This window comes from Gobius niger, assembly GCF_951799975.1.
Source record: "Gobius niger genome assembly, chromosome: 14".
In the NCBI taxonomy this organism is placed as follows: domain Eukaryota; kingdom Metazoa; phylum Chordata; class Actinopteri; order Gobiiformes; family Gobiidae; genus Gobius; species Gobius niger.
The window spans coordinates 20,807,297-20,820,095 of record NC_136865.1 but is presented as its reverse complement, the minus strand read 5'-3'; the positions used below and the strand labels follow the sequence as shown (position 1 = coordinate 20,820,095).

Here is a 12,799-nt window from a genome sequence, read left to right as displayed (position 1 = left end):
TACAACCGCTGGGACTGCAAGGCGGTTGTTGCAAAATGGATGGGTGATCTTAACACGCTTCTTGAGCTTTTCTTTTGTTTCTGGATTTGACAGTGAATATTCAGAATCGCTGGAGTCGCGTCCTGGCTCCCACATCATGTCAGTGTCCGAGCTACTCAAGGAGTCTTCTTCACTGTAGAACTGCTCTGGCGTTGGTGGCCGTAACCCATTCATCGTAGACTGAGACAGTTTAGTTAATACCACTACAGCCTTTTTAGTCAGTTTTGTCGAGTCAGAAGATGTGCAAGATGATCTACACTCATTTCCTGCAAAAAAGACAAAATGGAAATTAAAAAAATATGGCCAGTTGTGCAGTTGATCAAACTATAATAATAGTGAGGGTACATACAGGTGAAACTCAGTAAACTAGAATATCGTGAAAAAGTTGATTTATTTCTAACCTGGCTAACGCCAGGCTGCTGTGTGCGCTCGAATTATTTCGAACTGCACAACAGCCTGGGGACCATGGCCGAAATCTCCGGTGGATTTGGGAACCAATCACAGAGCGAGGAGGGACGGCAAGACGATGACGCGCTATTCGATATATGGAAGCTTGTAGATTATTTACGGATAATAAAAAAAAAGTTTATTTACGGATCCAACGTGACGGCAGCAGACACGATGGTATTTTTTGATCAAGCTTTAGACCTTGTTCTAAATAATTTAGCTCAAAAGTTTACAGCGGGTGCGTCATACGTCATCTCATACGATGATACGATTGGCCATGGCTACGTGCAGACGCATGAGACTTTTTTTTTTTTTTTTTCGTATCGCCCAATTAACGAGTATGGACGATCGTAAACCACACCTCTCCTACGAGAAAATGAATTGGTGGTCCCCAGACTAAATATCACTTGTGATTTTAGTCTGGTGTTAGCCAGGCTAATTTATTTCTGTAATTCAGTTTAAAATGTTAAACTCATATGTGATATAGACCAGGGGTGTCCAAAGTGCGGCTCGTGGGCCAAACACTGCGCTCAGACACATTTTTGGTGGCCCTCAGGCTTCTTGTTTTATTGCCACACATCACCAGAGATGGTAATTTTCCTGCAATTTTAACAATTCCACACAATTAAAACCTCAAAAATCAACATTTATTGTGAGACTGGGCTAGCATTATGGTTCCAAGAAAGTTTGGGGAATAGTTTAAACCTCTGTTAAATACACGCAGTTGAAAGTTTGAATGCATTGACCACTGATCTGTGGCCCTCCATGCCTTAAACATGTCAATATACGGCCCTTGGTGAAATAAATTTGGACACCCCTGATATAGACTCATGGTGACAGATGTCAAGCCTTTGCAGGTTTTAATTTGGAAAACGTTGTCTTGCTGCTTGTAAAAAAAATACAAAAAAATTAACATTTCAGAAAATTTGAATATAACATGAAATCAATGAAAATGATTTTAAGACAAAGAAATGTGGCCCCTCTGAAAACTATAATCATGCAAATGTACTTCAGCCCCTTTGACTTGTATTATTGCAGCATGGCATGGATACTATCAGCCTGTGGCACTGCTATGGTGCTATGGAAGACCAGGATGCTTAAACCAGAGGAATATGACATTTGAAGGTAATGTCCAGGATCTGTCTATGTGTTGTGGCTCTTGATGCCGTCTCCAGCCTCAGTCCACTCCTTGTGATGGTCCCCCACACTTTTGAATGGCCATTTCCTGACAATCTGCTCAATCCATGACGACAACATATATTCTATGATATTCTAATTTTCTGAGAGTCACCTGTATATTAGATACAACAACCTTTCCCATATCTATTCTTTAACATTAAAAAGCCAAATTGTAATGTTATGTTACCCGTTGACTGGAATTCCATCGTCTCCTCCTCTTCCATTGTCAAGAATCTGTAATAGACAAACACACAGATAAACAATGAGAAATATAAATCAGCAAAATAATCAAAATTAACTTGAGCTATTCAAACATCCCGCATGCATAGTGTTGGGGAGAGTACTTTGAAATTGTATTTCGTTATATAATACGGAATACTAGCCTTTAAATGTATTTGTAATGTATTAGAGTACTGTATTCTGAATCCTTTGAATACTTTCACGTTAATTTACATTATATTCATGCATAAAAGTGGAAAATGATTAAAACATGCAACTACACTTTTTACATTGCCTGTTATTAACTTATTTCCCTCATTCAGAAAAAAAAGCAGTTTGCAAATGCCCCAGCACAAAATAAGAGTGAAACTTTTCTCCTGCTGTTTTGATTTTTTTTTTCTCTCTGAGCAATTTGACAGGAAACTTGATGGAAATGAACGCAACATTAGTGTTGCACTAACTTGAAAACAGTAGATTTTGCGAACTTACCTGTTGTTAGAGACGAGGGAACCAAATGCTCGGCCAAAGTATTTGTCAAAAGTTTTTTGACGCGGTACCGAGGAGGACGCAGGATTCAACCACTGAAATATATAGCACTACTTCTTCTGCGACTGAAGCAACACACCGCTAGGGAGCTCACGAGCGCCACCACTGGACCAAATTATGTACGTCTTTAAAACGTTCACAAGAACACTGCACTGGATTCACAGTAACTGGTTTCATTTTCAGATTTAATATTTGTAATGAGGAAAAATAAACACTCAACGCACAGGAAAATTAATACTTATATACAGGTGCTCGTCATATAACTAGAATATGAAAAATAATGTATATTAATTCCACACAGACTGATATATTTCAAGTGCTTTTTGCTTTTCATTTTGATGGTTGTAACTTAAAACTAAACCCCAAATCAGTATCTAAAAAAAATATAAGAATATTGTGAAAAGGTTCAATATTGAAGAGACCTGGTGCCTGTTATAGAAATCTGAACCATTAATTGTTTATTCCTCTCATCATGTCACATATGCTTTATGGACATTTGACCATTACATACAGTGACCTATATTCAGTAAGCATTACCTCATTCCCAGAGTTCAGGTGCATGTTTGTGTATGAGTTGTAACAATGTAAGACTCCTTTGACCATTACATCATTGGCACCTGCTTGGTCAAGGTCAGGACATCTTATCTAGAATTGGAGACAGGGTGTTTGTGTCCTCGCTTTGGCGACGCCTGTCTTATACATTTCTTCAGGGTCTCTGAATGTCTTAGGTCAATCTGACCCATTACACCATTGGGGCATTCCATAATCGTGTGATCATTGTGCTGTCTGGTATCCAGGTACTTGGTGTTTCTCCATATGCTTATGTTAAATAAACCTGCACGCTTGATTCAGGACAACTTCTCTCCGGTTTTTATTTAATATGGTCTCAATATTTACCATAACATGCCACACTCAAATCAGACTTGACAGAAGACTGACTTGACGGTTGTCCAAAAGACGACCAGTGACTTCCTGCACAAGGAGGGCATGACTCAAAAGGTCATTGCTAAAGAGGTCGGATGTGTCCAGGCACATTAATAGAGAGGCGAAGGGAAGAAAAAGATGTGGGAGGGAAAAAAAGTGTACAACCAAAAGGGAAAACCACGCCCTGGAGAGGATTGTGAAACAAATCCCATTCAAAAAGTCGGTCAATAACCAGCACGCACAGACAGTGTAGCAAGGGTACCAGGGGGCTCCAAGCAGGAATGTTAGTAGAGGGCCCTCTGGCGGCCGTTTTGTGCTCTGCAACATTCACCTGATGTTTTGGTGAACAGTGGGCAAACAGCTGATTTTTTTCCCAGGCGTGAAGTGCTGTTTTTTTTTTTTAATCGCAGCTCTTATTCAGTGTAGATCTTTTTACAGAAGCAATGCTCTTTTTGTGAACATTGCTTTGACCCACCGTAGAACTATTATCAATTTAATGCCCCCTCTGTCTGCGTGTTCTCACAGATCTGTCCCTCCCTTAAGTCTAGATTAAAGACACACCTTTTCAAACTAGCTTTTAAGACTTAGATCGCACTTATTTATATCTTGTATGTAATGATTTTTTAAAGTTGTTTTATCTTTCTGTGAAGCACTTTGGTCCTTCTTTGTGTTATTGTAAGGTGCTATATAAATAAACTTTGATTGATTGAATACATTTGCGTTGCCCACTAAAGCCTTGGACGTGATGACATGGCGATTCCCCTCATCCCATACAAACACATTTCAAGGCTTTTATCACTCAGTGCAGTGGCCACAAATAAAATATACTATGTTCATCACAATATAAAGAAACTGAATAGCTTACTCAGGAAGAACATGAGTCTATGTAGCACAATAATTTCAGCTTCAAAAGGATGGTGCACACAGCCACAACCTGACCGGGAGACTGAGTATAGGCTTCTATTCTATAAATATCAGACTAATATGAAGCACTTTGAGTAAATTTGAAAGCTTGTAAGCTAAAGAGTGTATTTTTCTCCTTGCAGTATGTCCTCTCAAGTGCTCCTCTTGGTATGTAGAGGTCGAGATAGAGCCATAAGGGTCCACTACAGTCAGACCACCCTCACAAACAAGAAAAAAAAAAAAAAGAGAAAGATTTGTATTTATTTATCTGACCTTTATTTAACCAAATCCCAAAGAAAAGTACAAATCCACAGCCACCTTAAACTGAGTGAAAGGGCAATGGGCTTGAGGGTGCATATTCTCCAAAAGTCTTCATCGAAAGTGCTGTGTCCACAGGGTTCTTAAAGTACCAACACATTTTTTTTTTTTAAATGTTCTAAAGAAAATCAATAGAGTTTAAGTAACTCTGTCCTCGATGAAAAATAAGTTTCCCTATAAGTAAAAGGAAAATTATGCCTTAACCTATAAAACTCTCAAAGCACATCATCTGATATCAGCTTACCAGTGCAGGACACAACGCTCTGAGATGGGGACAAAGCCAGGAGGCGCTGCCCCGTTTCAGAGGAGCAGTGAAGCCAGGGAGCCAGCAAGCCAGGTTCCCTCCGGTTGCAAAGATTACAACTGGTGGGGGAGAAAACACACAAAAAAAACATTAGTAATCCAGGAACGACTCACCTTTAACAATGGCTAGAACAGAGGTGCCCAAATGACGAGCTGCCTGTTAATTTGGCCCTAAATGCAAAAAGGCAGGTTTTTCTTTACAATTCCACAAGGTCAATAAAAAAACATTTTGGCGGGAGACTTGAAATGCATCTATGATTTTCCTTTATTATAAACATATAGAGCAAAGGGAATTTTACTTTATCTTATGAGTTGTCAGTGAGTGGCTCTCTACTTCAGACATTTTGACATGTGGCCCTGGATGAAGAGGTTTGGACACCTCTGGGCTAGAATAGTAGTGTGGAACAATTGCCAACAGAGTTTTAAAAATGACGTCCGAAACCTTATGCATGTAAAATGTGAAAATTAATCAATATATTCATTTGTTTAACAGGATTTGAATTCTAAAAATCTTGCCATTTGTTCAAGACGTGTGGAGCCTTTGTGGATCCACTCCTTAAACTGGTTTTCCTGGGAACAAGAAAATAAAATAAGAACACAACCGAGAAAAAGGAGAAGATCTTTATTTATATAGCGCCTTTCACAGACATGGTCACAATTGTACATTCACTCCATACTCGGTGGTAGTAAACTACGTTTGTAGCTTCAGTTCCTCTGGAGGAGACTGCTAGAAGCGCTTTCTGCACCAACGGACCCTCTGACCACCATACAATCACTCACACACATCATTCATCCTGGCCTATTGTGCATGTTTTTAGTGGTAGGGGAAACCGGAGTGCCCGGAGGAAACCTACGCAGACACGAGGAGAACATGCAAACTCCACACAGAAAGGCCCCGTGCAGGTGGGAATCGAACCCGGACCTTCTAGCTGTGAAGCGAGAGCACTAACCGCTGCGCTACCGTGCCGCCCAAAGAGAGAGCACTTCCAATGACCTCCCACCTGAAATGTTAATGAATGGTGGTGGTCAGAGGGACCGTTGGCGCAGGTGTGTGCAGTCATAGTTCTGTCAGTCTACCCCGGGGGAAACTGTAGCTACATATGCGGCTCACCACCACTGTGTGTGGAGTGAATGAATAACAAATCTCCGACACTATGTGAGGCGCTTTGGGTGACTTGTGTCATATGAAAAGCGCTGCACTAATAAGCTTCCATTCCAAATACACTTCCATAACTGAGCAACATTAGGAAAAAAAAGTAGGAGTAGGAAAAAAACAGAAGTAGAACGCTGTAAGAGACTTACATGAAAATTAACTTGTACCAAGCTGCCGTCCACCAAAAGGACTTCACACCTCTTCTGTGCTCCGTTTAACTCAGCGATAAGGTTCTGTCCCACTCTGTACTGGGTTAAATGAGGGTATGGCCAGTCTTTTAAGTACTGCTCCATCCAAATCCTGTGGGCACTTTCCGGCACATCTTCAAGAGGATTGTCCACTACCAAAGAATCAAAAGCAAACATTAAAGTCAATGCATAGTTAGCTCCAAGGTTTAGTTTTAGTTTAGTTTATCTTGTTTATTTGACAGGGACATGTACAAGAGCATAATAATCAGCATATGAAAAGATGCTTTGTACTAGACTTTAACCCTTGGAGTTAATATCCATCTGCAGTCCCCGAGACATACAATTACAAAGGTTGCCTTACGTTGCTTGCAAACCAGGTGAAGTGAAGGTAATCCAACATAGACTGGCGTGTGGTCATCAATAAAGACCAAAAACCTTTAAAAGAAACCACATAAGTTTCTGTACACACATTAAATTACATATGATAAATGTGAATCATTCCTACCTCAGATGATTACTCCTTCTTGGGAGCTCTGTCAAAATTCCAGGCCAGAATCTGAACTTGTTCACCTCACAGCGGACGACCACACGGGCACCGACATACAGCTGGGCTAGTTTGGGAGGGCTGTCGAGGGCAACATGGTGCCTAGAAACTAGACTCTTTCCCTTCTGCTCAAAACTCACTTTGTATTTCACACGCCCGTCCTCTTTAAAACATGGATTACGCACACAAGATGACGTGAAATAAAAAATACTGAGGTAGAAGGCGACTTTAATGCAATAGAAACTATTTCACAAAGACAACCGAGTAAAAAAACGTTATTTCTTTCTAACTCACAATTTCCAAAACACAGCACATCAGCATCAATCAGTATCAACCCTCTGACAGTAATTTCATGGTACTCCACTCCCACATCACCTTTTGTTCTTACCTTTTGTCACGACATCCACGACTTTCCCACGTTCCCACCTCAGAGGCTTCTTTCTGGCGATCACAGTCATGTCCACTTTGACCTCCGGTTCTGGAAGTTTAGGCCGTGCTTTGGTATTTGCCGTGTTGCACTGGCTGAGCTGCTGCGTGGATGTTATAATCACTGGGTCTGCAGCGAGGTTGTTGTTGCTGCTGCAAGATGCGTGAGTGATCTTAACCCGCTTCTTGATTTTTTCTTTTGTTTTCTGATTTGCCAGTGAAAATTCAGAATCGCTTGAGTCGCGTCCTGGCTCCCACATCATGTCAGTGTCCGAGCTACTCAAGGAGTCTTCTTCACTGTAGAACTGCTCTGGCGTTGGTGGCCGTAACCCATTAATCTTGGACTGAGGCAGTTTAGTTAACACCACTACAGCCTTTTTAGTCAGTTTTGTTGAGTCAGAAGACGTGCAAGATGATCTACACTCATTTTCTGCAAAAACATCAAGACACAATAGAGATAAAAATAGGGCCGGTTGTGCAGTTGATAAAACTTAAATAAACCCAACAACCTTTCCCGGGGGGGGGAAGGAGCCTGAGCTTGTGCGGGAGGTTGAGAGATACCGGCTAGATATAGTCGGGCTCACCTCCACGCACAGCTTGGGTTCCGGAACCCAACTCCTGGAGAGAGGCTGGACTGTCCATTTTTCTGGAGTTGCCCGCGGGGAGAGGCGGCGGGCCGGGGTGGGTTTGCTTGTAGCCCCCCAGCTCTCTCACCGTTGTCTCGGCCTACGGGCCCAACATCGGTGCAGAGTACCCGGCCTTCTTGGAGTCCCTGGGAGGGGTACTAGATGGTGCTCCGACTGGGGACTCCATTGTTCTACTGGGGGACTTCAACGCCCACGTGGGTAACGACAGTGTGACCTGCATGGGAGTGATTGGGAAGAACGGCCTCCCCGATCTGAATCCGAGTGGTGTTCTGTTATTGGACTTCTGTGCTAGCCACGGTTTGTCCATAACGAACACCATGTTCGAGCACAAGGGTGTCCATAAGTGCACGTGGCACCAGGACACCCTAGGCAGGAGGTCGATGATCGACTTTGTAGTTGTGTCATCTGATCTCCGGCCGCGTGTCTCGGACACTCGGGTGAAGAGAGGGGCTGAGCTGTCAACTGATCACCACCTGGTGGTGAGCTGGATCCGCTGGCAGGGGAGGAAGCCGGTCAGACCTGGCAGGCCCAAACGTGTTGTGAGGGTCTGCTGGGAACGTCTGGCGGATCCCTCTGTCAGTGGGGTCTTCAACTCCCACCTCTGGAAGAGCTTCACCCAGATTCCGAGGGAGGCTGGGGACATGGAGTCCGAGTGGAACCTGTTCTCCTTCTCTATTGTCGATAGTAGTTGGGGCCGTAAGGTCTCTGGTGCCTGTCGCGGCGGCAATCCCCGAACCCGGTGGTGGCGCCCGGAAGTAAGGGATGCCGACCGTGTCCCTCGTGGTGCCCTGTGGGGGGGTGCTCCGGGAGTATGGGGTCCGGGGCCCTCTGCTAAGGGCTGTCCGTTCCCTGTATGACCATAGCAGGAGCTTGGTTCGCATTGCCGGCAGTAAGTCAGACCTGTTCCCGATGCGTGTTGGTCTCCGCCAGGGCTGCCCTTTGTCACCGGTTCGGTTCATTACTTTTATGGACAGAATTTCTAGGCGCAGCCAGGGGCCTGAGGGTGTCCGGTTTGGGGGCCTCAGGATCTCATCTCTGCTGTTTGCAGACGATGATGTTCTGTTGGCTTCAACGAACCAGGACCTTCAGCTGCTCTGGGGCGGTTTGCAGCCAGGTGTGTAGCGGCCGGGATGAGGATCAGCACCTCCAAATCCGAGGCCATGGTTCTCCACCGGAAAAAGGTGGCTTCCCCTCTACAGGTCGGTGGGGAGTCCTTACCCAAGTGGAGGAGTTCAAACATCCCGGGGTCTTGTTCACGAGTGAGACGGATCGGTGCGGCGTCAGCAGTGATGCGGTCGCTGTATCGGTCTGTCGTGGTGAAGAGGGAGCTGAGTCGGAGGGCAAAGCTCTCGATTTACCGATCGATCTACGTTCCCACTCTCACCTATGGTCATGAGATTTGGGTAATGACCGAAAGGACAAGATCGCGAATACAAGCGGCCGAAATCAGTCTCCTTCACAGGGTGGCTGGGCGCACCCTTCGAGATCGGGTGAGGAGCTCAGTTACCCGGGAGGAGCTCGGAGTATGAAAAAGCCAAATTGTATAAAAATCTAACATTATGGGTGGGAGAACAAGTGTTTTTAAATGTTTTTATAATCTTATGTTACCTGCTGATTGGTATGCCTTTGTCTCCTCCTCCATTGTCAACAATCTAGATAGACAAACACAAAGATAAACAATGAGAAAAAATAATATATATCGGAAACCTCTAGACTGCTACGGGTTCGTATTCATGTGCGAGATGAGGACAGTAATGGCGGCCTCCAGTGGTGGAGCGCAGCTAATGATAAACTTATAACAAAACCACTGCATCTGTGACGTGAACGTTACTTTTACAGCTTTCAACATAACGTAACGTCACATGTTTTTAACAATATCTGGTTTTGATGAACTTTCATAAAACGTTAGCATCGTATGAGCTAACTGTTGTAGCCATTTTATTACATACGACTTTAAATTAATCACCTGGACCGCCCTCAGGTCGTAAGTCGTAATTTTCAAGTGGGAAAGATACCAATTACTAATCGCCTAGAACGCACCAAAGTTATTCAAGCTACAACTTGGTAATAACCTTTGAAAACAGTAGGTTTTGCAAACTTACCCGTTGTTAGGGATGAGAGTACGGAACCATATGCTCAGCCAAAGTATTTTAATTTTTTATTTTACTTTTTCTTCTTCCTCTGTGACTGGTGTAGCAGACCGCTGAGTTGCCCACTAGCGCCACCACTGGACCAAAATGAAACGACATAAATAAACACTGCACAAGTTTCACAGTAACTGGTTTCATTTTCAGATTTAATATTTCTAATGTGGAAAAATGAACACTCAACTTACAGGGCAATTGATACTTATATAGGTTATGGCAGTCTTGACCAGTCCTCACAGGAGTAGCCAGAGCTTTTTGTGTGTTAAACCAGTCTTACAATGTTTTACTTTACCTTACATTTTGACAACAGGAGAGAGAAGAAGCTTCTGAAGATAGAAGTAAAACGTTTTCAACTCAGTCTACTATGTCTCAAAATCTCTACTGCAATGGATCATTCCTAGACCATTTAGAGTACACAAACGTTTAGAAAAAGGAATAAAAAGGTGTGAAATAATGGCTTAATAATGCTTGCTTATAACATGCAAACACATTTCTTCTTTACTTAAACAAGGCTTTTATGCACTCATTAAAGTGGTCACAAATAAAATAAATACACTACATACATTCACTATTGTTCTTTCTAACCTTATGGCATTAATTTCAGCTTCAAAAGGACGGTTGGTACACACAGCTGCAAACTAACCAGGAGACTGGGAGTATAGGCTTCTATTCTATTCTATTCTATTTGAAAGCTTGTCAACTTAATAGACATTTTAGCCATTATAATATTGTCTTTTTTCCTTGCAGTATGTCCTCTCACGTGATCTGCTCCTCTTGGTACGTGGACGTAGAGATAGAGCCATAAGGGTCCACTACAGTCTGTGCACATCGGACCACCGTCACAAACAAGAAGAAAACCAAAACGAAGAGAAAGAAAAGTGCAAATCCCAAATCCACGTCCACCTCAAACTGAGTGAAAGGGCGAGGCGCTTGTGGGTCCATATTCTCCAAATGTCTTCATCGAAAGTGCTGTGTCCACACGGTTCTGAAAGTGCTGACACGTATAAAACCTAAATTTAAAGAAAAACAAAGTAGTTTGAGTATAACTCTGTCCCCGATAAAGAATAAAGGTAGATATATTAAAATTTTTCCTGGAGCTAAAAGGAAAATTGTGCGTTAACCTTTAAAACTCTCAAAGCACATCATCTACTATATGAAAAGAATGCCTATAAATAAATGCAAAGTAGAAATACTGTTTAGTAGATTTTGAGGGTATCAACTTACCTTTGTCTCTGTGTGGCAGTAAATCCACTAACAACATCCTCTGTCATGGCTTTTGAGGCATCTGTATCCCATACTCCAAAACTCTCTTAATAGCAGAGTCACAGCTATAGATCACAATCTGTTCCATGCAGGCAAGAAAAAAATAACTTTGTCAAAATATCAAAAAGATTTAAAAAAAAAAATCTGCAAAAGTCAACTCACCCTCACTCTTGGAGGTGCAGATATATAGGCAAATAATAAATGCCTCCCTAGAGCCACTTCCTCTGAAACATTCTTTGTAAACTAAACCACAAACACATTCACGTCCAGCGCAGATGCTCCATACACGGCTGTACACTACTCACAGCCTCGCACCTTAGGACCTCCCACTGCCAGAGTAAAGCTCTTTATTAATACTTAAGCAGGAATTGGATAACAGTCAACACGGTACACAAGTGTATCAAACACCCCTCCGCCTTTGTCGTCCCGTCAAAAGGATATTGGGTGCTGTCGCCAGTTTAGGCTTCACGCCGGCTGAGCACAGCATCTCGATCGACACCAAGGCCCTTCATTACACAAGGCTGTAAAGGCTATGCAAAACATGGAGAGGGCTTAGTGAGAAAGGGACGCAAAGATTTAAGGTCTGCTCAAATATGAACTTACTCAGAGATGGGACGAGGAACCAAAAACATACAAAAAGGGAGTATTGTTGTTTCAAAGTCAATTTACAAAAAAAAAAGGGTCTGGAAAAAATGTCATCATCAAACTCCTGGGTGAATGTGTTTGCTCTGAGTTGTAAAAGAGGTTTTCAACATCGTGGAAAGTTTTTATCATCTAGTACAAAGTAGTTATGTGTCACCTCAAGAAGCTTCATCAGCAACTCTTGATCTTTTAGCAGGAGACTAATCATTAAATAAACAGGGCTTTTAGCGTTTTTAGAAGAAAAGTGGGCGATCCCAAGGTAAACTCTACAATAAACTCTTCTGTAGTGACTTTTTGCATCAGGAAGGGCATACCCATTTTGCGGTTAAATACTACTTTGGAATAATAACTCACTTTATTGACATATTATCAGGCTTTATAAATGTGCGTTATGGTTTCAAAAGGGTTGTGAAGAGGTGAGACGGTCATCAAATGCATGTCTCTCAAGCCTTATTTACTTTAGTAATTTACTCTACATATATTATAATGTACTGTGATTATTTCAAAACAGCTGGTCAGAATTATTAGAGAACCCACTTCTGCTTCAGTATTTGTGAAGTGATACAATTTTGGCTATACTCTTTTCTACTACTCTCTTTTCGATCCATTCACATTTTCATTGCCCAAATTTGTTTACTTTAGACCTGCATTTTATGACACACTCTCCCTTTTGGCTGCTCCCTAAAGGCTTCCTTGCCTAATTGCATATGTAGCAGGATCGTTTTACCTCTATGCCCCGGACCTCATCCTTTGCTCTCTTCTTCTTGTCAGCATCACAGTAACAATCTCCATTTTAAAGTGGTAGGGTCAATTTCCACTGCACGCTCGCATCTGCCTCCACAATTTAATCGGTAATGCGGCTCTGGTTACCACTCCCTTAGGCCCGACACTCTCCTCCCCTGTCCCGTCTT

At 42.5% G+C, this 12,799-nt stretch overlaps 1 protein-coding gene and 1 long non-coding RNA gene across 2 annotated transcripts; both read right to left on the bottom strand.

Annotated features, from left to right (window-relative positions):
• Window positions 1–4: 4 nt before the first annotated feature.
• Window positions 5–2,414, bottom strand: LOC306974329. The gene is made up of 3 exons (XR_013793624.1): window positions 2,374–2,414; window positions 1,853–1,899; window positions 5–305 (listed from the first exon to the last, which is right to left on the bottom strand). It is a non-coding gene; the product is annotated as an uncharacterized lncRNA (long non-coding RNA).
• A 2,895-nt stretch (window positions 2,415–5,309) lies between these two features.
• LOC306974258 (histone-lysine N-methyltransferase SETDB1-B-like) lies at window positions 5,310–9,483 on the bottom strand. The gene is made up of 6 exons (XM_079571433.1): window positions 9,445–9,483; window positions 7,152–7,619; window positions 6,725–6,926; window positions 6,581–6,654; window positions 6,181–6,371; window positions 5,310–5,448 (listed from the first exon to the last, which is right to left on the bottom strand). The coding sequence occupies exons 1-6, from the start codon at window positions 9,476–9,478 to the stop codon at window positions 5,365–5,367; spliced, it is 1,053 nt and encodes a 350-aa protein (XP_079427559.1). The 5' UTR covers window positions 9,479–9,483; the 3' UTR covers window positions 5,310–5,364.
• Between the last annotated feature and the right edge of the window lie 3,316 nt (window positions 9,484–12,799).

Coding starts and splice junctions, on each gene's coding strand:
- LOC306974258 (XM_079571433.1), bottom strand. CDS start 9,478: ATGGAGGAGGAGACAAAGGCATACCAATCAGCAG. Junction 6,655..6,724: donor AGAAGGAGTAATCATCTGAG/GTAGGAATGATT, acceptor TTTCTTTTAAAG/GTTTTTGGTCTTTATTGATG. Junction 5,449..6,180: donor TGGTACAAGTTAATTTTCAT/GTAAGTCTCTTA, acceptor TCTTGTTCCCAG/GAAAACCAGTTTAAGGAGTG.